We start from the raw sequence: 25,882 nt of genomic DNA, 5'->3' as shown, positions 1-25,882 counted from the left end.
GCTCTATCTGATGGAAGCGCGTCACACAAACGTCAAGATTAAATATGGAGACACTAAATTTGACTTGGAATATTTCTATTCTTTTTCTCTCATGGGTTATATTTAGGAAGAAAACAGTCCATGTGTTTTAGCATCTTACCTAAATTCTGCCACATGCTGAAGATCTCACAGCCCATCATCACCCTCATGTCTCCATACCTGCATGATAACACATCATGGTTAGTAACGTGTGCTTGCTGCAGGCAAATACTGAGAGATACGGTGAGAACAGCATGTAAAGTAGTCATTATACTGTATGCAGCCTCCAGTATTCTTTGTGTGTGACTGTTTTAAATTTTGACAAAGACCTGGAGCAGGATAGGACAGCTTGTTGAGAGAGCACATGGCTCATTATAGGCCATCCTTACACACGCAGGCAGCAGAGAATGGTGTGAGTGTGTGCATGTGCATTTGCAAACTTACTTTTCCAGTATCTTCTTCCTCTTGGAGGGAGAGAAGGACTCCAGCTGAAGACAGGGCTGGTTGATAAATATTACAGACAGATAGAAGTACGAGTCCCACACCTGAAAATGACAGCAACCAAAAAGCGATCGGCTGTTAACTTTGGTCCCAAAAAAAAGTAAAGAATACTTTAAACGCAGTCATTTTCAGCTAATTATTTTGTCTGCCTCTAGCTCTACAGAGACCCCTACCTTGTAGTCGAACTTGTCATTTAGGAAGTTTTTCCTCAGGGCATCAGAAAGGTAGAGGACAGTTGTGATGATGACACTAAAAGAACAAGAGAAAGAACAGAGTAGGTGCAGAGGGTTATTGTGTTAGCTTGCAGGAACCGTTTATTTTATTCTGTACAGTTGTTAACCTCTTTTTGCACTGTTTTTTTTTTCTTTTTTTACCTATACTTCTTGCTGCTGTTTGTCGTGTGGATACAACTACCCTATGTGCTCTTGAATTGCCCCTTGAGGACAAATAACGTTTCTTGAATTGAATTGAATTGAAAAGGAAGATGCGTCACTGTAAATAATGTACATGTTTTCCGAACGGCCCATTTGCAGAGGTGAAGGGACGAAACAGGAAAAACGCATCAACCTTTCCATGTTGACGAAAGTTAAATATAAAAACCAAATGGGCACTTGACCTTTTAAAAGAAGACTGTAGAGACGTGGAACTCACTGTCCACGGAGAGAGACAGGACTCGACATAGGCTTCAGCAGATGGAAGCTATCTCTAATGAGGTTGTTCAGACCCTGCCTTTAACATCCACCCTGGATAATCAGATTACAAGTGGACAGCTCTAGGGACAGGTCTGAACACACTTGGGATGCACTGAGGACTCATTGAGATCTGATCGTTCAAACCACATTCAGAGGTGGTCTGGTCGGTTTTTTTTTGTTCCCGTTGCTCTGCACAAATCTCACACGCGCTCGCCCGCTCTTATCGCTGGTTGCCTGGCAACTGCCAGTAGACAATAATCTTACTTTTAGGTTCATTAAATGCACTTAAAAATCTAAACATATAACACAAACACATACCACTGTCAGGCAGAGAAACAGACAGAAGACTGCAGGTATCGCACGTTTGTGTCATTCTGTAACTGTATGATTTATGTGAGAGTAACAACTAAAATGTATACACACACACATATAAAACACAACAAAAAGTTTTTTGAATAAAATATGTATTTTTGTATATAAAAGAGGAAATTACGTGTGTTTTAATCTGCATAAAAAGCGGGGAAGTGAGATCTAATCACAAGTGGTCACTCAGACGCATTCTAATGCCTTTGTGTGTGTGTGTGAATAAAATGTCCTTGGATCTGTCTACTTGTGATCCAATGCAAGGTCTCTATGTGTACATGTCTGTTTGTGTCTTACTTGTTGGTGACCAACCGCATGACCGTCCAGTCTTTGGGAAACATTTCTGGTCGGATTAGGATCCTGAAGACCGTGAAGATCTGAAGAAGAAAGTCCTGGAACACGTAAACACACACACACACATGGCAGACATGTTATCATTGGAAACTCAAACCACGTGGGTCAGGCTTGGTTCAAATTATCAAAACAGTCTTTCTCTGTATCTCTCCACACTGTACAATCATTGTTTTTTGCATACCCGTAATCTACATGTTTATAATCAAAACGGCAGAGATGAAGTAGGTGTCACATAAATGTACCACTGTGAACACGCCACATACTTAAATCTACACATTAGTGTGTAGTAAGGGATCAAATGCACTCAATGTACGTTTCTCTCCATGGTACTGAAACTGTAAAATTGTGAAGTCTATCACAGATACTTACTTTCCATACTTGTCACAGAAGTAGTAGAAATGAAGCATGAAAAATGTCTTTCTCCAACAAGTGTTCTCGGGCTAACGAGAGGATATTACCTCTTTTTTTTCCTGACATTTCTCACTGGGATGAATTTGTGACCCCATTAACTTTCTCTGTCTCTCTTGTTCCCCTCTCGCTGCTCTCCTTCATTTTGTAACATGCCACGGCTGACCTTGCGGTAAAGCTCCCTTACATGCACACATACTTACACATACCCTGTATAAAGACACTCTTCACATACACTGGTGAAGAGCTAAAGCAATGACTCAAAGAGGGCAGGGAGAAAAAAAAAAAAACAGTTGTGCAGATATCTTGCAATTCTTCTCTCACGCTCTACCCCATATACACTTGCAGGGTAATGACAACATATAAAACAACGTGGCTAGAAAAGGATGAATATATGAAAATGAGGATTGACATAGTCTAAGTCAAAGGGGCAGAGAGGAAGAGACACATTTACACGGACACGAAGACTATATATATATATATAGAGAGAGAGAGAGAGGGAGAGAGAGATGTGGCGTCTCACCCTTAGGTTGTCTTTGCTGCTGAATGCCTGTAGCAGCTGCTGGTAGTGTCTGTCGCTCATCTGTCGCAAAAGGGCCAACAAACATGCCACAAACTCCCCCTGACAGGATAAAACACAATAAGGGAGAGAGAAGACATTTGTGTGGTCATCAGTTTTAATTTTGAGGTATAGCCAGGATATTTCTTTAGGGCTTTAAATGACTTATTAAAGTAGTCATGTACGTAGAACGCACAACAACGTGAACACTGAATTATGACTCTTTTGTGTAGAATGCTCCTTTGTATCCTTTGCCGCAGGCGATAGGAAAGAAAGTAGCTCTCCTTGAGTCTCCATCATCAAACAGTAATGATGATTACAATGCTATTATTTTCTACCAATCCCCTTCCATGCTCTGTTGTATCATAAATCTTAATTATTGCCATTAATGTTAATAATGTAAGCGGAATCCTAGTAGCCACAGCAGCCCGCTTCATTTTAAATCTATAATTACTCCTGAACATTTTGTTAAGTCCCATAACAATTTAATGTTGTAAGCACTGTACATGGTGAAACACACATACAGTGACATCCTGGAACTGTAGTCTCATGGTAGGTCCAGCAGGCTGGGGCCGGTTGCTTATTTCCAGGATGGTTCTCAGCAAAACTCCCAGCAGGCTTTCTACTATTAGCTCCACCTCTTCTGAGACCACCGGCTCCTACACAAAGGACAAAAGCACTTGCATATGAATTACAGGCAGCATGAACACTTTGCTTTCACTTTACTAACTGAACAAGAAAAAGATGATCACTCCATTTTAGCTCAAAGTTAAATAAATGTTCCCCAAAAGTTATCTTCTACCTGCATTTTTCTGTCGGCACAACCTTGAACCATGGCCGACGAGTAACGTCATTCTGCCTCAGAGACTCTTTACTGTTTAATACTCTATAATCTTACTTTCAGAGCTGTTTTAATGAGTCTTGAACCTGTAAGTTTGGGCACTAATAGAAAGTTTCATTTTCAAACTATAAATTCACAGAGAAAAAAGAGAATGGGAATAAATAGAAGAAGATGGAATGCAAAGGAGAGGGAGACAGTTAAAGATTAAAAAGTAACTCAAAGAGAGTGGAGGATATGCATGTGTGTGTGTGTGTGTGTGGGGGGGGGGGGGTATGTGCGTGTTGGGGTATGTGCGTGTGTCTGTGAGAATATATCTCTCTAGTCTCTACCCCTGACAAGACAGTCAGGTCTTGGACAGCGCAATAATGAGAAGGAGCTTCAGACTGGCACATTGGCTGCCACTGCTGTCACTTCCCTTTAGATGTGGTGCCAGTCTCCGTGTATGTGTGTGTATTGTCTGTATACAAAACACACACACACACACACACACACGTGCGCACGCGCACGCGCACACGCACACGCACACGCACACACACACTTCGATGTCCATTGCTAAATTGATGGGTCTCATTACTGAACTGCATTCTGCCAAAGTCCTTGTTACAAAGATGAATTGAACATATACACAACAAAGCAATCTGCTTTTGCAATATATTGTCGAAGACGTTGCTGTAAGACTTATTCCTCTAGCTTTGACTTCCTTTGAAGTTAATTTACAGTTATCAACGGGTAATTCTCTTGTACAGTATTGTAGAATAGCAAAATAAATTCACAACATATAGAGGATAATGATGTTCTAGGTATAAAGTCACACAATCCATAATAAATGTAAATCTTGGAAATCCAAATTACATTTATTTCCTTTTTACACTTAAAGCAGTTTTATGTAACAATATGCCGATTTGTGAAGTTGCATTTCTACAGCTGTTACTGTAATAAGCACAAGGGCTGGCTTAAAAGAATAGTTTTACATTTCAGAAAAGAGTCAGATTGGAAGACCGATGCATGCCAAGCTCATATCTATATGATTACATGAAGTTACCGTCAACTGCTGTTTAGCTTAGCTTAGCCCAAGGATTTGGGATTCGACAGAGACAAGCTAGACGTTTCGGCGTTTAAAGTCCTTGTGCTAGACTAAGCTCTTACCAGTAGCTTCATATTAACTGTACAAACAAAAAAGTGGTATCAGCTTCCTCATCCAGCTCTCAGCAAGAAAGCAAATTCCCCCAAAAATGTCTAACTATTCCTTTAAAGATGAGGTGGGCTTCCACAGTGTAATGTCAACCGATAACCAGCATGATTCTCACCGCGGTGCCAGTCTCCTCCTTCTTGATGAGGGAGAGCATGCTCGTGAGGATGCGGGCACACATGACCAGGTCCCTCTGCTCCTGCATGTGCGCCTGGAGGACACGGAGCACCACCGGCAACAGGATGCACCTCGACTCTGTAACACACACGCAAACGCAAGCACGTACGCACAGTTGTCACACATCAATATAAAGAGTGAACACAACAAAGACCAACAGGCAAAACACATTAATCTTCTGTGGCTGTCTTAGTTCTTGTTTTGCTTTAATGAGTGCACAATGTTTCTTATAACATTAAATATAATTAAATGCATAGAAATGTAATTTCTTTGTGTTACATTAATACAATTTTGTATGAGGGATGATTTGTAGCGTGTGGGAGCAGGCTGGAAATTAAACATTGACAGTAATTTGCGTGTAAAGCAGTTATTAAGAACAATCTAATGACATGGAGTTAGGTGCGCTGTAGGGAAACAATTAGCTAAGGTGTGTTCTCAAGTGACTGCACTGCAGGAGTGCAAAGCCGATCACTATAATATGGAGTAATAGCCTAGTGTGTACATGATGCAAGACAAACTTAGAGTACACTGTACAAGTGTCACTGATTATTGTCTGCATTTTGCGGATTAATCTAGCTGTTCAAATCTGTTTATTTCCCCTCTGTGCTGTTTATTTTTCCTGTGTTCATAATCTGCATGCATGGCTTTCTTTGTATGTGTGGTATTTGCTCACAAATCTGTCTGCGTTGGGTTTTCAGTGTGTTAACAAGCTGTAATTATGTAATTATTATACATGAGTATCTAACTGTGCATCTGGCTGTGCACCTGGGTTAATGTAAAGCTGGCTTTCCACTGTCTTGGCAATGCACTGCAGTTTGACGGCCTCCAGGCAGTCAGCGTGGACAGCGGTGGGCAGGCTGCCCAGCGTCTCCCTGACGAAGCCGGCCACCTCCCGCACCGTGAAGATCTTCAACAGTTCGCCATAAACTGCCGGGAACGTCCGCAGGAAAACCGCCTAGACAGAATGGGGGACAATGTTAAATCATTTGGAGGCTAAATTCGATAGGCACTATGAATCCATTATCACTGTGTGATGAGTACGCTGATAACTGATAAAAATAAAATGATTAGTTCAGTAAATCTACATTTATAAAGAACTTGATCCTATGATTTGTGTATGATATACGTTGTCCCTGTACACCAGGAAGAATCAGAGCAATTCAAGATATGAATATGCATGTTTAATATGGTGTTTGTGTGGCAATTTCAACAGATATTCTGTTAAGTTGCATAAGAAAAGGCAACCATAGCACTCTACACAAGTAATTGGTACTTTTTACCTGGAAAACAAAGGAAGCTATTTGAGATTGCTGTTCACTGACTAAGAGTTCTGCTTTTGACACCATAGTTTCCCCCAGTCGTCACAAAGCTCAAGGAGTGGACATTAAACACATTTCTGTGCACCTTGACTTCCTGATAGGGAGACCCCCAGATGGTGAAAGTGGGCATACACGCCTCTTCAGCACTTATCCTTAATACCGGAGCACCCCAGGGCTGTGTTCTGAGCCCCCTGCCCTGTTATGCCCCACCTTGACATCAACAGGTCCTCGTGGAGAGGGTAGACAGCTTGATTGATTGAACTGAATATTCATGCACGTCTGTTTACAAAGAGCTCTTTTGGTTAGTTGTTTTGGGCATATGTGGATTCAATTTACTCCAGTTGGATTGTTGTCCGTCTCTTGTGTGAAGCGCACAGTCTGATGCTCTTTCTTCCTGTCAAGTTCTGTCAGCTTCTTGCTGCACAATTGAAAAATGAAGATTACTAAAATCTAGGGAGGTGAGTCACTGTGTCCTATATCTTCCCTCTCTCTTCATTTTTCCAGGAAAGCCTGGCGGAGGAGAGAAGACGTTTTTCAACACTTTATTTCAAAGGTGTTTTCTTTTGACAAAAGAGCAGGTTGGATGGAGCTAAAAAGGAGTTTGGTTTAATTGCGCTATACATGGGATATTGGGAACATTATAACTAGGCCTTGGGACAGAAAAGTTTGAGAGATCAAGTGTTAACGCATATTATTGGGGATTGCGGGTGCTAAATTATGCATGTGTGTGTAGGGCTAGTGTGTCTGTATGTGTGTGCCCAGATATCACAGATTAACATGGATTAGCATTAGTCCGGCCTGCATCTTCCCACAGCTACTTGCTGTGTTGAGAATACAGATTAGTCAAGATCAGGAGTCAGTAGAGGGATGAAGGGGAGCTTTTCAGATGGCGAGGAGAGGGAAAAACTGGAATAGCTAATGTTACACTCACTGCTGTGGCCTCAAAGTGAGGTGGGTTGAAGGGTTTAAAACAAGACTGTTAGCCTCTTGAGTAGATTGTTATAATTGTCCAAATGAGCTGTGAGAAGAAAATCTGACAGAGTTATTGAAAAGACGAGGACTATATCCCCCTAATGCTAGATCAAAACATACCTGTATGTTCCAGGTGAGGATAACAAAGCAAAACATGAACTTAACTATTAAAAACTTAGGGGAATGAACACACACACATTTAAACGGAGCAATCGGGGATTTAAGAGGTTTAAAGAGTACATTACTCTAAATAACTAAAGATTGGAAAAACAGCCAAACAAATGACGAAACGAAGAGACGGAAGCAGATCACACATCCACATACAGGTTCTGTAGATGCAAAAATGCAGGTATTTCCCTACAAGTGTGCACACATACAAACGAAACCACACAAGCGTCTGTTTCTGGTGTGTAATTAGGATTATCTTTGGAGTCTTTAGCTTGTTTGTTTTGGTTTGCTTGTTTGAATCAGCAAAGGCGGATGCCCCGCTGTGCAGACCTCCCAGCGGAAATGGAAAGCTGCCGCAGAAATTTCCTTTCTGACTCCAGACACTCTGACAGCATGGAATTCAATTACAGACCAATTTCTCACCTATCACAACTGCATTAAAGGAGTCCCCAAGAAAGAAAACATAATGTTACGCACAAGTACAGACAGGCACAGATTCACACATTTGCATGTGTGCACAGAAAGATTGACCCAAACACACACACATGTACACATACCTGTGTTTGTGCAACCGGACTGGTGCTTTTGTTTTCCTGCGAGAGGAAGAAGCGGATGGACATGAAGAGCTCATGGATGCAGACTCGGAACTCCTCCTCGTTCTGGCCTCCTGTGGCCAATGAGAAGAGCCGGCGAGACTGGATGATATACTTGAAGATGTACTCGCTGGCCTGGAGGACAGAGAACAATCATCATTAATCAGTCATCCCATGTGTGTGTGTTCTGTGATGAAAAAATGCAAAAAAAAATCTGTGAAAACTGCAATCTGAATTCAGAGGATGCTATTTGATGTGTACTTGTCATAACTGTCTGATGTGTTAAACTGTGTGTAAATTGCTTGAACGGACCTGCTTAAGCATGCAAAATGAATGTCAGTGTAAACTGACGATAAAGTTGTATCGCATTGGATTTTGCCCATTATGTATTCATCCAAAGTTCGACTTTTATGACTGTATTTATCTGAAAGCAAAAGAAGGTGTAGACTTCTGTTGAAATTACAGAACATGTTTTATGAAGCCAAACGCTTTGTTCATTTAATATATTTCAGTTTTGGACAAATTATCAGGTGACATAAGAAGTCTGAACACCTTACCTTGACCTCTGTGCATTTTGCAAGCATTTTTCATGATTTTCTTACATTTTATAGACAATTGTAATTGGTAACCTCATGCTCCAAAACATGTCTAAAAGAGGTGCTCTACAAAAACCTAATGAAGTACATTCTACAAATTACTCATACCACACTCTGCAAACACATCTGCAGTGTAGATCACTCGTTTATTATTCACTGCATGACAGGGTAACATTTACTTCTGGTGCAGAATATACTGCGTAGATGATAAATGGGAAACCACAACCCAGGAGCTGCAATGTGCTTCTCTGATGCTGCATCTGAATGAGTCATGCGAACAATGTGATGTGGATTCCCAACACCAGAGGCACTACATTTCTGTTGATTAAAATTGCATGCTGTGTAATAGATTGAGAAGGGGGAATAATTAATGGTGGTTCGTTGTATTCATTGCTGATGGGGAGGGATAAATTAGGAGGAGTGGCAAGCGAGAGGAAGCGAGTTTGTTTGTTCATATTTCTGGATGCATCTGTGTTTGATGGTTTGTGTGTCTTGTGTCCCGTGTGTGTGCTAGAGCAAATGCCTCACCTTGAGCACCTGCTGTATGTGATCCTGATGTTCTGCGTCAACAATGCGGTCCACGTACCACTTCAGCACTTTGATCAGGTCCCTGGAGAGAAAACACACACACACACACACACGTTCACTGTTTTGAAATGAAAACACTTCATCACACAATATTTAAATCAATTTCAGATATTCCACTTGTTTGCTAGTTCTTCAGATATTCAGCTGATTCCATTGTTACAGTTTAGTGGAATGATCCTATGACGGCAGACACATTCAGTAAAAATATTTTTTGTTTTTTCCAGTTTTCAAATTGGCAGTGTTTAAAAATAAAGCTCTTCAAATCTAGGCAGATATTACAAAAGAGGCAAAAGTAAGCTGGTGAAAAAGAAAGAAGACAGTGTTTACTAAATGAGAACTTTTTTCTCATTCTAATCGGGGCTGGATGTTATCTTGGTTCCCTATTAATTACTTGAAAATGTTATAATGATGTCAGTGTTCATTTATTAAGTTGTGACACTTCAAAATGAAACAATATCACAGGTAATAGAGTTTAAAGCTGATGGATGTGGCAGCAGCACCCTGTGTGGGCGTGTGCAAAGATAGAAAAAAAAGAAGACAGCGCCAACTCTGTGTATTAGCAGGTACAGAGAGTGTGAAGAAGACAGCCGGTTGAGAACAGCAGGTTGTGCATAAATCTGTAGATGTGTGTGTATGCATGCATGCGACAGCAAAGACAAAATAACGAGGTAGGAAGCAAAAAGTGAGCACAATTTCATATTCATCAGCCAGGGGGCACCATAAGCATTTCATTCACACTTGCGTTGACTGAATCACACCACAGAGCTGAGCAGAGCTGCCTCTTAGAACTGACAGAGGGTTTGGGCTCTCTGAATTCCTGCCCATGTGATACAGGATGTCATTAGAATACAATAGTTGAGTACGGCTGCATTGTTGAACGCTTTAGAGCCACATCTGGAGAAGTGGAGGTTGGAATGTCACATACCTGTAGGACAACGCGCCGGCAAAGTGGCTCTCAATGTAGGTATCCATGACTGGTTTGAAGTGCTGGAATTTGCTGTCCTGGAGGAGGTTAATAATATGGACCTGGAAATAAAAAGAGAACACATATTATTAAAAAAGTATTCCTTAACATAGAAGATTCAATTTTGTGCAACTATTTTTTTTTTACACCTAAACACAGTTCTTCTTTGAAAAAGCTTTAGCGTTGACATATTTCACACCGTACAATACTATCATATATTTACTATTTGGGTTTCTTCCAGCTTTTAATTGAAGCTACATGATAAGTGAAATATCCATACTCAGGACTGCATGTTTATCTTTTTAACATTGTAACAAATGAAAATATTCTAAATGTAATGTGGATAATAAATAAAAGCTAAGCAATCAAAAATAACATAATTTGAGGTGATGCTGTTTTGTTAGCAACATGTTAAGGACAGCTAATAAAATTAATATGAATGAGTAATTATTTAGATTGTCATTATTTAATCATCACCTTTTGAAGCCAATTTTCACCTGTTGTTGGTCCCGCGAGTTTGACCATCGGATTATATTCGTCTGTGCAGAAACCAAGAACGTTTCTTTCTCTCAACACTTGTGGTCAAAGTAATTATCGAGATTGCTGCTTTGCACCTGATATGGAAGTCCCAGATACGTTGGGAAACCAAACATTTATTTCAGGCTCTTCCACAGGAACCGTGTGTGGATGACTGCTGCTCCCGACGCCACATGAGGCAATGGTATTGCTTTGATTGGCATGCAATAAACAGATCTGAAGGATGGCAAAATGACTACACCATGATGCAGATCTGTAAAAAAATCTGAATTCGTGCTTTGTCAGGTCCGCCCGCAAGATGATAAGCAAACAATTTTTCAAAGGCATTTTTTCTTAAAGGAGTAAGGATCAGGGCTATAATATACAGTAGAATCACAAAACTGATTTGCTTTCAGTGAATTTCAGGCTCAAGTTGAAAGATTTGAACCTGCGAATACACAAATGACTGCAGCATTGATGTACGATTTTCAAAGATTGGATTAAAATTGATATCAGAATGTATAAATGAAAAAAAACAAGCTAAAACCATTTTGACAGTGGCTGCACGGATTACTTCATGTTTCCCTTGTGTGAAAGCTGTTTTGAAATACACTGAATCTGTCCGGCCACAGAAGATAAACTCCACTTGTCAGACCTACTGGATTGATCAAAACCACCAAAACAGAAACCTGATGACTGTACCGGGTTGCTGGGCCTTTTCATCACTGATAACGCCACAGTGAGAGCAGAGAGTGTGTTCGTGTGTCAGTTTGAGATTGATAGACAGAGAGACGCACAAAGAGAGAGGGAGAGAGTCAGAGATTGATCATAGGCCGCGCTCTATCAGCGCAGTGCAGCGTGACCAGGGTGAGATTGGTTCAGCTAGCTCTGTAGCGTTACATCTCTAGATCTTTCTTACGTCAGTAAGTCTGTGTTTCTGTTTTCTGTGTTTGACACGATGAGATTGTGCTTGACGTATGAAGGAAAGGAGGAAACTATAAAAGCATTCATTAGAACAACTTACCAGTGAATCAAACACCTTGAGTCCATATCTCTGAGAGCTTTCATCCAGAATACCAAAGAGAGTATCCAGGGTGTCTTGTAGAAACTGTACAAAAAAGTGAGTTTGTATGTGTGAGCTGTAGTACCCCATGTCAGTTTTTTGAATATCCTCTCAATTTAAAAAAAAATAAAAATACATATCAATACTACAAATGCCAGGATAGCCAGAGCAGTTCAGTGCTGAGAATCTCATCGTGGACCTACTTTGACAATCTCCGAGCCATCGATCTCCTTCAGCTTAGAGAGGCTGTCGTTAATCCTCTCGGGGTGGGCTCGCCACTTCAACAGGTCCAGCATATCTCCTGGAGGCAAAAGAGGGAGATATAAAGAGATACAGTAAATGAAGTGACAAGCACAAGAGATCATGATGCACCTCATGTTTGATTGTAAAGAAACACAGGTTTATGAGAGCAACGAGATCACAGAGCATTACTAGACCCTTTAATTACCGTGATCGTTTTTAGGGCGCTGCATGAGGCAGACTAGTCAATAGTGGGATTTGGCTGAGGAAAAAAAAAATGCTTCCGTGCAGAGCACGCAATGGATAGAATGTGCCCTACAGACGATACTATGATCTCACTGCTTTGGCAGATCATCAGCATGTTCTGATCCTTCACAATTTAATATTTAATCATAATATTGTCGTGGCATAAATCTCAAGTCACTCACTATGGCAATATGAAAAGTTATAGACACAATCCAATTTAAATAGATGTTTGATTAATTTATAATAATAAAATAGGCCCTCCTGGGCTGTCTGCCTGCACATACCAAGGTGGTTTCTATGGAACATAGCCTACACTAGCAGCTAGCATTCAACAAAGTCACACAACATCACAGCGGTAGACCAACAAGTCCCGTACCATGCAAGGTAAAATAACTATGTTTGTCAAAGGAGCCTGGTGGAGTTGAATGCGGCATAAATAACGGCTTCAGGTGCCTGTTGGAAAGGTAAAGTTTGATTTCTTGGATGCAGAGTGGTACTGATTTGTGCAAAGTATTTGGATGCCGTTGTATGTGGTTATTATACCATGGCTATGAACCAATCAGACTTCTGATTAGCTAGTCCAGATTTCTTTTTTTTATAAACTTATCACTTCAGCCTTCACAGAATTTGTTACTTTTGTGTTCGCCTTTTGGGAAGTCTTGACCGCTATCTTTGACGGTAATAGTTCTCAAGCCTTCTCACAGAACTATTGTACAAGCTAACTCTAATTTAAAATGTGAAACGAGTTGGAGTGTAGCAGCCAAAACACCTCACTAGGCATGTAGCCAAAATGTCAATCCCTGAGTTTAGTTTACCGTTTTGTGTGAGTTTGGTGGAGCAGAGAAAGCTGGTGATCCAGAAAGACTCCTTTGTGCCTTTCAGAGTCTGGTTGTTGGACGGCAGGTTGGCCTTGGAGAACGGCAGCTTCAGGTAGCGCGAACAGTCTGCCAAGCTGGTGTTCTCTTCACACTGGGAACATGGAGGGAAAGAGAGAATAGCACACATGTTTGTAAAACAGGTACAGAAGATTTACAGGACAGGAGCGGATGATCGTGATATCATCAAGTCATGAAGATTGACCTTTTTATGATTGTAAAAAAAAAAAGTTATGGTTCTATATCATATCAGAGGCTATTATTTTTATTATTTGGGGATTTTCTGTGCTGCCTTAATAACTATAGCTGAGGTCGTCTGAGCTCCAAAGCTACCACAATTTGGACTGATTCTTGTGCGTCTATTTTGGGTCAGAGGAGAAACTAGGCCATGCCAGTTTCATTGAGCTTTTCAGCATCTTCCATCTGGCATTAGATCGGGCCTTTCCCCCTTCTCAATGGTGGGAAAACACAAGGCAACCAGAGTCCTCTAAAACTGGCAGGCTCAGGTTAGTGGGTCTGTTAGGACTAAATCTGGACAATCGACAAGGAAAAGAATACATTGAAAGGGGGAGTTTTTGTTTCAGAAGACTGTTGAGAATACGTTAGCTAAGAGAAAAATAAATAACCTGACTTTCGCTCACTGCTCTGCCTCACTGCCAATAAAATGTATGAATGCACTCTATGCTTTTCTGCCCTCTGCAAAGCCTGAGGTTTGTGCACACACCCTTCGCCTGCAGCTAAGGAAAACCATGTAGTCTGCAATTATTCTGAATTACACCCAAGACGGTCTTGCAGTAGCTTTTAACTTGGGATGCTGGCCATCTTATTTGCTTTAGTCTTTTGATGTTTCAAAACCAAAATGTGTGAAAAGATGAGTGTGAGTCTCTTAAGTGCTGCAAAATGCCGAAAATTGATTTAAAAATTTTTTTTTTTTTAAAAAGGCATGTTAAATACAGACATACACCTTTACTGAAATGAAATGGGTATGCATCCAATACCAACTGTTTCTTACACATGCACAAGCAAAATGCACAACTCACTCACAGTTCATCTCATCCACACAGCTTGGAAATGTTACATAAGTGAACATGACTCATGGGCCAATCGAGCTGTAATGGAGTGATGTGAGGTCTTTGTCAGCCCGTGGCACCGGTGTGATAACAGGACGGACACATTTCGCCATTTAGAGCAAGTGATTCATATAATCATGTACAGCATGAAATCCCATCTGACGTAGCCTTGGCTACACCTGTGTTAAGCAAAACACTGAGTGGGTCGACTAAGCTGCAATATACCAAAAACAGAATTAACATGCAGGTTTTTAAAAAGATTTCGATTTTTCTTAAAGTGCAGTTGTATGAGGTACTTTTCCATAGTCAGTGTGTTACCTACAGGATAGGGCGGTCGGCAGGCCCCCAGTTTGAAAAAGCAGGCACAGAAACTAAGCAATGTACTGCTGTGGATGGGGGCAGCAACTTAACATATTTTAGTCACCTAAAAAAGGCCTGCCTCAAAAAAAGTGTACTCTTTATTTGGAATATGTTCACCGCTTTACCTTGCCATCAGACAGCCCTGTTTAAGTTTACAGGAAACAAAACTGAAGCCTTTATATATGCTCTTATCAAAGCCACCAGACTCAAAAACAGCAATTTTACCTCACTGAACAGAGGAGTTGCTGGTCTACCATTGCCTCAATCGCTTGTTTGTGTTATTGCATGACTTTGTTGTTTTCAAGGGTTAAGAACTAGCTTATCTAACAAACAAACTAACAGCAGGTTTCCATCAGCGTCTGAAGTGCAGCGAATGGCTGCGAAGTGCCAAGCAGCACTGCCCGCTTCCTTTTAGAACCAATCAGAAGGGCTGTTCACATAGGACACGCCACAACTCATTGCTTAGCTTCCGTGCATGTCCTTCTCCCTGCTTCTACAAACTGGCAGCGTACCAACCGCCATCTACTGTAGGTAATACAGTAACTATGGATAAGGGCTTCATACAACCCCACTTCAAACAATCTGAACTATACTTTTAAGAGTGGACAGGCTGGCACACTGAGAAAGGTAGCTATCATACAAAGTAATTGAGATACACTGAACATGTTAAATAAGTGAAAATACATAGAAAACAGCAAAATTATCACAACCTAATGCTTCAAAATAAGACTAATTTTGGATGGAATTACACATTAGGATGACAATTTCAGCGATGCAATGTCTTAGCGTGTACATGTACATGTGCCAAAAACAAACACAGCTGATCTGATTCCATGTTGTTCAGTCAACACCTGTTGTAAGGTTATGAATGTTTTACCTTGTGGATAATGAGCTCATGGGTGCCATCTGGCAGAGTCCTGCCATCCTCCTGCATCAGAGGAACAAAGGAGTAGCCAAACAGTTTCTTCTCTCCTTTATCTTTAGCTGTCAAGTAACAACACAAGGACATTGCATTGAGTCCAAAATACACAAGCACACACTGCATAAAAATACACAAAACAAAACATGATGTTATGAAACCGTTTCTTCTGATATTATGCAATACAAATGAATGACTTGAAATACAGAATCTGATGCTCTGCCTTCGGTGCATTTATCCTACTCAAAATGTAAACCTAACACCAAAGCTGAGAAGCACCCATGACCCTGCACCCACACAAGCATGCCAGCGATATGCACTCCTGTTGATGGTTTTACATTATCCCATTGATCAACAACGAAAGAGGGCCAAAAAGAATCTAACAGTGCATCAGCAAAATACCAACAGGAATGCAAACTCATTGGGAAACTCATGAATGCAAATTCAGGTTTAAGTTAACCTTGCAATTTTATTTTATAAGGAAGGAAATGCATTCAACATATTTGTCGAAACGTTGCACCTGTAACCACACACCACTATGCGTTTAGGGTGCACTGAACACATCCTCAGTAAACAACTTCAACCACCGTCAAGGAAAGCCAAAACAAGATTTGTTTTTGAGATGCTGTTAAGTAACTCTTCCAGGGCCTGATTAATGTGGGCCGCTGTGTTTTTTAAGAAGCTTTCAGAAAGCTCTGGGTATAATTTGCATTATGAACACATGTAATCTGATTTATCTGCTGCTTTTGCAATAAAGTGCTAATGTGAGCACAGCGGCAAGTTAGAAGTGCCAGAAAGGTTTCTATTTGCTTTCATTGCAACACACCATTTGAGCAGCAGAGTGTGTGCTTGTGTGTGTGTGTGTGCCTGTTTGTGTGTGTTCACTTTTCGCAGGAGAAGCACAAGTTGTACTGTATTCAACTTAGAAAGCAGAACTGCACCAAGGCCATCTTATTTCTGTGTTGCTTTGCTGTGATTATGTTTTTCACGCCAGGAAAGACATTGCTTACGAGACTAAAGAATGCAAACATTTGCTTTTTGTTGTGTGTGGGTCTTTTCAGACAAGTTTTCCTAATCTATAAATCCTTATCGCCTTGGGCATGAGGAGATTAGGGAAGATTAAGTGGTACTGTGTGAAACTCAGGTACAGTGGTTGGATGTTACATCTTGAAACCACTCAAACTTGAATACACTATGTTATTACATGGTACAATTTAAAGAGGACATGCTCAGGTTCATACTTGTAATTTAGGTTTCTACTAGAACATATTCACATGCTAGAGTATTCAAAACAAACACTATTTTTCCTCCTACTGTCTGAATATACCTATACTCTCCCTTTCTCTGAAACTCAGTTTTAGCACCGCTCTCTTTAAGGCCCCCTCCTGAAAGGTCTGTTCTGATTGGTCAGTGTTTCCGGGCCTTCCACATCTGCGCTCTCTGCACTGTTATTGCGGTCTTTAATAGTTTGAGGACTTGTTAGAAATTCAGGGTTTTAAACTGTAAACAAGGGAAGACTTTGTATCTTGAAACTGTCCACTGAGGGAAACAAACTGCTTGTCCTAGGGCCGCAATAGTGCTACTAACAGTAAAGTGTGCATACTTCTGCAAATTGTTTGAAATATTACAGAACTTATCAACAAAAAATCAGCTATGATAAAACAAACAAAGTATTGCCCAGCTGACATATACAGTCTCTTTTAGCACCATTTAGGAGCAACAAAAAATTCCCAACAAACAAATGAACAATTTTCTATTACTGGTGCGTAATGAGTGCAAAAACAAGATGGAATTTAAAAGCATATTCATAAATATGAGGTTTGTGTTTTCTTTCCTTAATTGAAAACAAGAGTCTGCTGATTGAACTTCTATGGGCAGGTTGTCCCGGAGTTTGGGAGCCCTAATAGTGTCATAATACGGTCTCCTCAGTTTGGTGTCACCACAGGCTTAAATTGGGCTCTTAACAGGCAGCCCTTGGGTAGCAATGCTAGCACTGCGAGCAGTAATGAGGCTACTGTATCTACTGCACACTGTCCCTCCCAGCTTGGCTGCAAACTGCATAATAATATGAGCTTGTTACAAGAGAAGAGACTCTGCCCTCTCCCTGCAGCACAGAAAGAGGGTGTGAGAGAGAAAGAGAGTGAAAGCGATATATTGGTCATAATTAACGTTTTGTCTCATTAGAAGGTGAGAAGTTCGACAAACTAGTCTCATTATGAAAAGTGCACACTTATACATTTGGACATCGTGTATTTGAGGGATGGCAGCCTCTGGGCTTGAGGCTGGAGGGTTGGCAGTTTCGAGCGGGCAGGGAAGTGAATGGTTATTGTCCTCCGCAACAACAATGGCTCTTTATCCCCAACTCCCCTGGATCATCAACTGAAATAATAGCAGCACCTCAGGCAAGCACCTGGACAGCTAATGTCAAAAAATGTGTGAAAGCCTTAAAATGGTGTCCATATTTCCTAGATAATAAAGGTCATCCACAATCCTGGTCCCACTTACTGGAGCAGTGTCGGAACTCAAACCGGACGTGTGACCCACGAAACATGTCCACCGGGATCGGCAGCTTGATCTGCTCCGCCCAGCGGGGGCTGTTGTTGTGGTACAGCACCAAGGAGTGGTACTCGTCCGCACTCGGTTCACCAGAGCCAGCAGCCACATGACTCTGAAATACAGAAGGAAGAGAGTAAATAAAGACAAGAGGTTGAGAGGAAGAATGAAAAGAAAAAAAAACAGGAAGCGAAAAGAGGAAATGAGAGGCCAGGCTTGAGGATGAGGTAAGAGGCGGATTTGAAGGACACAATGAATTAATGAGTCACACATGAAAAGATAGGAGTGTATTAAAAAAAACATCCACACACCACAAATGCCAATAAAGTGAGAATGACACGCTTTACATGTGCGTGTTTATGTGTGTCAGAGGGTTGCATGCCATGTGGTGGCAGCAGGGTTATATTTGAGTCTATTTTCTGTTCAAGGCCGAGGCAGCGCAGGAAACCACAGAAGCAGACTGTCACAGTGCTGCACCCGAAATGGGCACAACTGGAGAGACACTTAGCTCTCATCTGGGTCAGCGATATTTTAATGAAGTATTTTGCTCCAAAATAAGACTATTAAGGAAGAAGCTATAGAGCAATAAAAAAATTCAGATAACTAAGGACTTAAATAAGGCATTAACTGACCTTAAACAAAGTGCTTTGTTGTTATGAATGATACATTTTCCCAGTGACAGTTATGATTCTTGCAAAAATGGGAGACATGACAACTGTGACAAGAGGTCGATGAATAGGAAAAACGTTTTTTTTTTTTTACCTTGAGGATCTGTCCATCGATATCCAGCACATAGACGGTGATCTCTACGTTCCTGGCAACGCTTTTCCCGCCCTTCTCAAACTCGCCTTTCTCCAGTGTGACGTAAAGGTCATTCCTCATCTCTCCTGCAAGTAACAGCACAGTAAAAGAGGCAACTAGGCATTGATTATGCATACGGGCAAGTATTATTAATGATCTCTCAGCAGCTTGACGACAATTTTTAGACTAATGCTTCATGACAGGGGTGGACAGCATTTAGATGAGTGGCATTTAATGATATATTTTCTGCTGACGTGAAATCTAAGCCTGAGCTATGACCTTCCGCCACCAGGGAATACAATATTTAAAATCTGCCGTAACTAGACTGGGTTGCTAAAATCCATATTATTCAATTACAGCCCATTAAGCATTGCACTACTATATCATTGTGGAGGTATTGCAGTAGACACAGATACATTTTTTTAATTCCATTTTCTTCCTCCTTTCACAAAAGTTGGTGCCTACATTACCCAGTCAACCATCAACATTTCGGTCGGAGATTTCGGCACATTATGCTAGCAGCAGCATATGTAGTCGCTAACTTCAAGGAGAGATGAGGAGCAGGATACAAAGCTCTGTTAAACTCACTTCTTTCTAACTCAACACCCCTGGGATTTTTTTTTAATTTTCAAAAGTCTTCAGCCACAACCAACACTGACTCAAGTGACATCACATGAGGCAATTAATCGGATGTCATGCACCTCTTTTTGGAGACATTAACCTGGTAGATTCTAGTGCATAAACAATGAACTCAGTTTCTGGGATTCATAAAACCAAAAATCTGACCAATAAACCGTGTCTTGCAATCTGTAAAAACAGTTAGGATGGAAAAAATGTACAATGACTGGGCCAGGCACACATTTATTTCGTTCTGTCGGGGAAGTCATAATGGTGCAAAGCTCTCTGAGTAAGAAAGAGGATAGGCCTGTTTCCTCTGCAGCCAAACTGCGGTCAGACACATTGTTAAATAGGTTCTCTATATAACCTCCGAGTGTGTGTGCTAATCATATCTCTATCTCTAGGGTCAACATTGATTTTGTGCTCTTAACAACAGTCCCCATGGCAACGGGGGGCATTCTATACACACACCCATACTGTACGCTCGTCTAACATGCACACAGACACACAAAGAGTGCAGGAGAGCAGACACACATGGGGCGCAGTTTCTGAATGTACAACAGGGAAAAGGGAAGTGGAGAGGGTGGGGCTAAAGCTACTGAAGAAAAAGAAAATGAGAAGAAATATACAGTGTGATACAAATCTAGAAAAGAGAGACAGAAAAAGAGAGAGAGACAGTTTTGTTGGCCCAAGGCAGACTTACACAGACAGAAAGGGTGAGAGCACTCAGCGTTACAGGTTTTCAGTCAGACAAAGACAAAGAGAGAGAGAGACAGTGAACATAAATCTATGTTAGTGAGGCGCTGGGGGACCCACTGTCTGTGGTTCCGCTTTGTCTGTGTGACCAGCAGACAGCACACCTTACTTATTTAAAAGAACAGCTCTCCTGTGGAAAAAAAGTCCTCAGTCCAGCTCTCATAAATGAATGAATGACAGAGTCACAATGCAGTACTTTCCCCGCAGTGCTTTTTTTTAACAGTATATGTAAATACCGTATAAACATGTGCATATTCAGCCCCTTGTTTCATCTTACATTCAAGTGGTTGTACATTTGTTACCATAGCAACATGACCCAATCCAGTTAAGCCTGAGGGTCTGTGTCATTTGGAGTATATTTAATCTATCCGAGGGCACCTTTAGGTGGAATCCAAATATCACTCTCTCGCAATAGGTAGGGATGTACATGTTATAAGGCAGGTCATTGTATACAATACAAAAATACCAAAATTATATTATTAAGTAGATAGCCTCAAAAGCTAAAATATTTCATTTTCAATTTTACATAAAAATAACGTTTGATTATTCTTACTGTCATATATCATATAAAAGTTTGAATCCCCAGTTTATGACCACGTCTTCACACCTGCTGCCTGGTAAGTCTTTTCAATGTATACTCTACCCATCTAATGCATTAGAAATGTTATGTTTTGTGTCTCCAATAAAAGCAAAAGAGCACTTTATGGGGAATTAATCGAAGAACTACAACTGGGTCTTCATGTGACCTCACAAATCAGGTCCGGTCCTCAATCAGAGAGTGATGAATCCTTAGCATTGTTACACTCCCGGTTCATTTGAATGGGATTTAGTTTGAGCGTGCAGGGGGCAGGGCAGGACATGACATGACATTTGTTGCTGCTCCTTGAACTTGTCTCATGATTTTAGTGTTGGCCCTTACCAATGTACCGCAAATCTTGTTTTTTTCATCTCATCTCATCTAATCTTCAACCGCTTATCTGGGGTTGGGTCGCACGGGGCAGCAGCTTTAGCAGAGGACCCCAAACTTCCCTTTCCCGGGCCACATTAACCAGCTATAACTGGGGGATCCCGAGGCGCTCCCAGGCCAGTGTGGAGATATAATCTCTACACCTAGTCCTGGGTCTTCCCCGAGGCCTCCTCCCAGCTGGACGTGCCAGGAACACCTCTAGGGAGGCGCCCAGGGGGCATCCTTACTAGATGCCCGAACCACCTCAACTGGCTCCTTTCAACGCAAAGGAGCGGCGACTCTACTTTGAGTTCCTCACGGATGGCTGAAAATTCTCACCCTCTCTCTAAGGGAGACTCCAGCCACCCTCCTGAGAAAACCCATTTCAGCCGCTTGTACCCACGACCTCGTTCTTTCGGTCATGACCCAGCATTTTCTTGCTTTCTTTGTGTAAATTACCTTTCATCTTCACCCTTGGATAATTTCTTCAGGTTTTCGTGGGCGCCGCATTATAGAAACATCATGAACACACACACACGCGCTCACTGTGAATTCTTACTCATGGGCTCAATGGGAGAATGTACAGACTTTGTACTAGGGAGCTGCCAGGGGAAAGTTTGTTTAATGTCCGATTGAACTAATTCAGATATCCGACATCTATCAAAGTATAAAGGAAGAAAACTGTTTTCCGGGAAGTTAAAGTTCTCACTTCATTGGATCTTCTATTCAATTTATGCAGCTAAGTCACAAAAGTAACTCACTATGGGATTTATCATGTATTCAAAATGTCTAGGGAATGCAGTGAGGTCTGAAAGCTTCTTAAATTAGCAATGTGCAGGAATACAAGACTAATGCACCATCTGACCTAAAGAGAAGTTGTCAATGTTGAGATGATGCACAAGATGAGCACAAACTCACAAAATTAGAGAAGTCCTTGAACTTACTGAACGAAGATAATAGCTGAGAATCAGCTTCACACTCTACTACTAGTGTAAGTGAGCTTATTGTGCTGGTGTCCTACCTGGCATGATGACATCAGAGAAGCCCAGCTTCCTGGTAATGGACACACCCCGAGTGAAGAGGACCATGTACTCTCGTCTCAGCTGCTCTATGTCCCCGTGCAAGAGCTGGAGAGCCACTGCCAGACCTGACAAATAAACAATAACAAAATCAAAATCATCAAATTCCTATATTACAGCCTTGATCTTCTATCCCTTATCCCTTACCATAGCCACTCAATAAAATACTCAAAATATATTACAACCTCATTCCCAACACAATAAACAATCTTGTATTGGATTCACAGTTTTATTACATGGTGAACCAGACAAGTACAGTTATACCTGCCAACAGCAATTCTTATGTGTATGGAAGGGAGCAGACACCCCCACATACATAAACCAAAACTGCAAACTGTGAGTCATCCACAGCTCTTTTTATTAAGAGGAAATCCTACATGAAGGCCGTTATCTCAAATCAATATCCTTATGCAATAACTCCAAATGTCAGTGCAGCTAAATTAAAGCACCGACTTGTATTTAGAGGCCACATGTGTGTGCCTGCCCATGCTCATGACAAGGACAGGCAGACACATAAACAGCTTAACACCAATGGAGTGTGTAAGAGGCAAGATGATGATGATGATGATTACTATTGTTGTTGTGGATGTTTTCAGAAAAGTTGAGAGGCAGTGGTGAAATGGTTCATTAGCTGCAAGAGGTTTCAGTCACAGCATCAACAAGACAACGTGACTTGTTTGCAAACCTGTTAGCAGTATGCCAAAATTCTCTGCACTACAAAGGCATAAAGCAGGAGAAGGCCATGAAGTTGAGGAAAAAAGAGTTTAAAGTTTCCAGGCTTGTCAACAAATTGTCTATCACAAGGAAAGGTGGTAATACCTAGTTCATTTTGAACCGTTTTAGGTTGATTGTTTTACAAAAAAAAAAAAGAATAGCTATAGAACCGGCATAATTCCTGAAAAGTGCCTTATGCTCTATCCACAGAGAAATGTACACAGCTCATATTCAGAAACTGTGCCTTTACACAAGTCGTTAGGACTTCTTATCCAAGCAACATCTTTACATTACACTGGTTACAAAACAAAACTGCAGCATCCAGCAAGTACGATATGACAGGGCTGCAGATGAATAAATGGAGTCGTAAGTGGCATAGCTAAGCTGATAAACTTAAATCAGAGGAAGGAGACTTAAAGGTCCCATATTGTAAAAAGTGAGATTTAGATATGTTTTTATTTATTATAAAGCAGGTCTATGTGCTAAATAAATGAATTAATTGAGTCTGGCTTAAAGAGAAGAACCAAGGAGTGTTTCAAAAAGAGGGTGAATATAGGTACTGTAAAGTCACACAATGTTTTTTGAACATTAAAAAATGTGAAGATGTTTTTAGTAAAAACAAAAAAATATATATTATAATACTTTGAATGTGTGTGAAATGTAGTTTAACTGCACTAATCACTTGAATTTCACGAAAAATCTGTCAACATCAGTGGCTATTGCTACTCTGTTAACATGATGCTAGTTATCTTTAGCAAGAGTTTTAACTGATTTGATTTAAATGCCTCTTTTACTTATGTCAAGTAACAAACTGAACTACCAAGCTGCCAGTTAATCAAGTGCATATCTGTCAATTACAGATAACTGAAATATTAAAAAAAATTATAATACACGGTAAAAAAATATTAGAAAGTAAATTAAGCTTTCACTCGATGTAGTGACTGGGCTTTATAGTGTATATCATTTTTACATAAATTAAACATTTCTATGCTGCAAAACAGATGCTGTGAGATACTGGTCTGAATTTTGACTAAATATGAAGTCATGTGTTTTGGCTTTGTAGGGCAATACACTGCTCCGCAATACAAGGTATCTCAGAGACAAAGTTAAAAAAAAAAAAAAATAAAAAAAAAAATATATATATATATATATATACACACACACACATGGAGCATGAAGCGGTGACAGAGATGCAACACAATAGCCATCTAACCTAAAGAAATAAAATAACTAATAAAAAGTGATGTGTATTTGTGTGTGTGTTTGTGTACAACCTAGCACAAAGGCCTTCCCGAGCACAATCTGTCTGTCCTATAATGTGAATCAAGCCTTTGGCACACACAGACACGCACGCACGCACGCGCACACACACACAGAGACAGACAGACAGAACAGGCTCTAAAAGCTACTGCTGGGCTACAATTAGGCAAACCAGCTTCATTGCTATTCTGCCTGGTAGATGTAGATGTAGCTGAATCTGACGAAAACACCCTCATCCTTTGCTGCCCTCAGCCCACCCAGCCTGCCTCTTCACAAACAGAGAAAAATAAGAGCTCAAAAACAAAACAGTGGAGTTGTCACAGCCTCTTTTGTCACTGCCTACGCTCGCATGGAGGTGGGAGCTGAATTATCTACCTGACCTGACTCATGCAGACAGATTCTTATGAAAATCCCTTTCGTGGGTAAGTGAGCGATGTGTAAACAAAATCACCATCTGCTCGCACTCAACTCAATCTTTTAATTTGATTACCCAAAAAGTCCCCCATGACCCTGAAACACATGGGTTAGGAAAAATGCGGTAGTCATTAGTCAATATGTGAACAAAATAACTATCTCCCCTCATAGACAGTCTCTCCTCCTCTTTATTACCCAAACAACCCAGTGTTCTTTATACATTAAGGGCAGCGCATTCAGCTCTCCTCTGCTAATTGGCTTCTAATAAGAGACTTATGGCACTCTGCCAGGTCTGTTTAAAAGGAAAACCACACAGCAAGACCTCTTCAGACACACACCAGGATGCACACAAATTCAGACAAAGATGGCATAGTTCACACACAGATAAACATGTACACACACACACACACACACACACACACACACACACACACACATACACACAAATACACATTACATTATCTCACTCCACTGCATACTTTTTTAATTGCCCTCCTGACACTAAGTGTAATAAATTGCGCTCTGTAAATTATGCATGATGTTCCATAACTCCTGCATGGACGTTTTCACAGGGACAAAGTGGAGAGGAGACACTGACCTGTTTGCTAAAGACACATTTGGTGTCAAGGCTAGACAAGCACCTCTAGTGTTATCTATACTATAATGGTGTGCTGCGGTAGAATATTTGCCCTTTGAGAGGATTTTACTGAGTGTGCTGTAAAAATGTGCTGCAAGTGATATTGAGGAAGTAATCACTGGTGATGTTTCCAGGAGTTGTTAGGGGTTGACTTCAAACTTGTTGCTGGATATGCATTTTCATAAATGTGGACATGATATCAGGCTATTTCAACTTTTGTTTTTTTTTACTAGAGTAAAAGCAGGTGTGTATGTGTGTGTGTGTGTGTGTGTGTGCATATACTGTATATATACATATATCAGCGGCATCTTTCTTTAAGTGTAGGCTATATTTTGATTATTTTCACAGCTTTACCTTGGTGTCAAACAGACCTGCTTAATTTTAAAAGGGGGAACTGACCCTGTCATCTATGAGTCATTGAGAAAAACCCAGTAATTGTACCTCACGGAACACGGGAGCTGCTGGCGTACCAGGGTCTTGATTTGTTAATTTGTTTGCTAATTTTGTTAGTTC

General features: G+C 40.8%; 1 protein-coding gene across 2 annotated transcripts in view; it reads right to left on the bottom strand.

Moving 5' to 3' along the window:
• Nucleotides 1–25,882, bottom strand: part of dock4b (dedicator of cytokinesis 4b) — a 117,048-nt gene that overhangs the window by 33,662 nt on the left and 57,504 nt on the right. For both annotated transcript variants that reach the window (XM_083935012.1, XM_083935013.1), the window contains exons 13-30: nucleotides 22,287–22,412; nucleotides 18,907–19,031; nucleotides 18,097–18,259; nucleotides 15,550–15,656; nucleotides 13,183–13,336; nucleotides 12,085–12,182; nucleotides 11,843–11,926; nucleotides 10,264–10,364; nucleotides 9,279–9,360; nucleotides 8,119–8,289; nucleotides 5,868–6,057; nucleotides 5,044–5,180; nucleotides 3,420–3,554; nucleotides 2,860–2,958; nucleotides 1,872–1,966; nucleotides 693–768; nucleotides 463–563; nucleotides 140–198 (exon numbers count right to left, since the gene is read on the bottom strand). In XM_083935012.1, the coding sequence (XP_083791138.1) occupies nucleotides 140–198; nucleotides 463–563; nucleotides 693–768; nucleotides 1,872–1,966; nucleotides 2,860–2,958; nucleotides 3,420–3,554; nucleotides 5,044–5,180; nucleotides 5,868–6,057; nucleotides 8,119–8,289; nucleotides 9,279–9,360; nucleotides 10,264–10,364; nucleotides 11,843–11,926; nucleotides 12,085–12,182; nucleotides 13,183–13,336; nucleotides 15,550–15,656; nucleotides 18,097–18,259; nucleotides 18,907–19,031; nucleotides 22,287–22,412 (2,103 nt within the window). The remainder of the gene's footprint in view (nucleotides 1–139; nucleotides 199–462; nucleotides 564–692; nucleotides 769–1,871; nucleotides 1,967–2,859; nucleotides 2,959–3,419; nucleotides 3,555–5,043; nucleotides 5,181–5,867; nucleotides 6,058–8,118; nucleotides 8,290–9,278; nucleotides 9,361–10,263; nucleotides 10,365–11,842; nucleotides 11,927–12,084; nucleotides 12,183–13,182; nucleotides 13,337–15,549; nucleotides 15,657–18,096; nucleotides 18,260–18,906; nucleotides 19,032–22,286; nucleotides 22,413–25,882) is intronic.

The sequence above is a fragment of the Echiichthys vipera genome (genome assembly GCF_963691815.1).
Source record: "Echiichthys vipera genome assembly, chromosome: 20".
Lineage (NCBI taxonomy): Eukaryota > Metazoa > Chordata > Actinopteri > Perciformes > Trachinidae > Echiichthys > Echiichthys vipera.
This window is presented reverse-complemented; position numbering and strand designations above follow the sequence as displayed.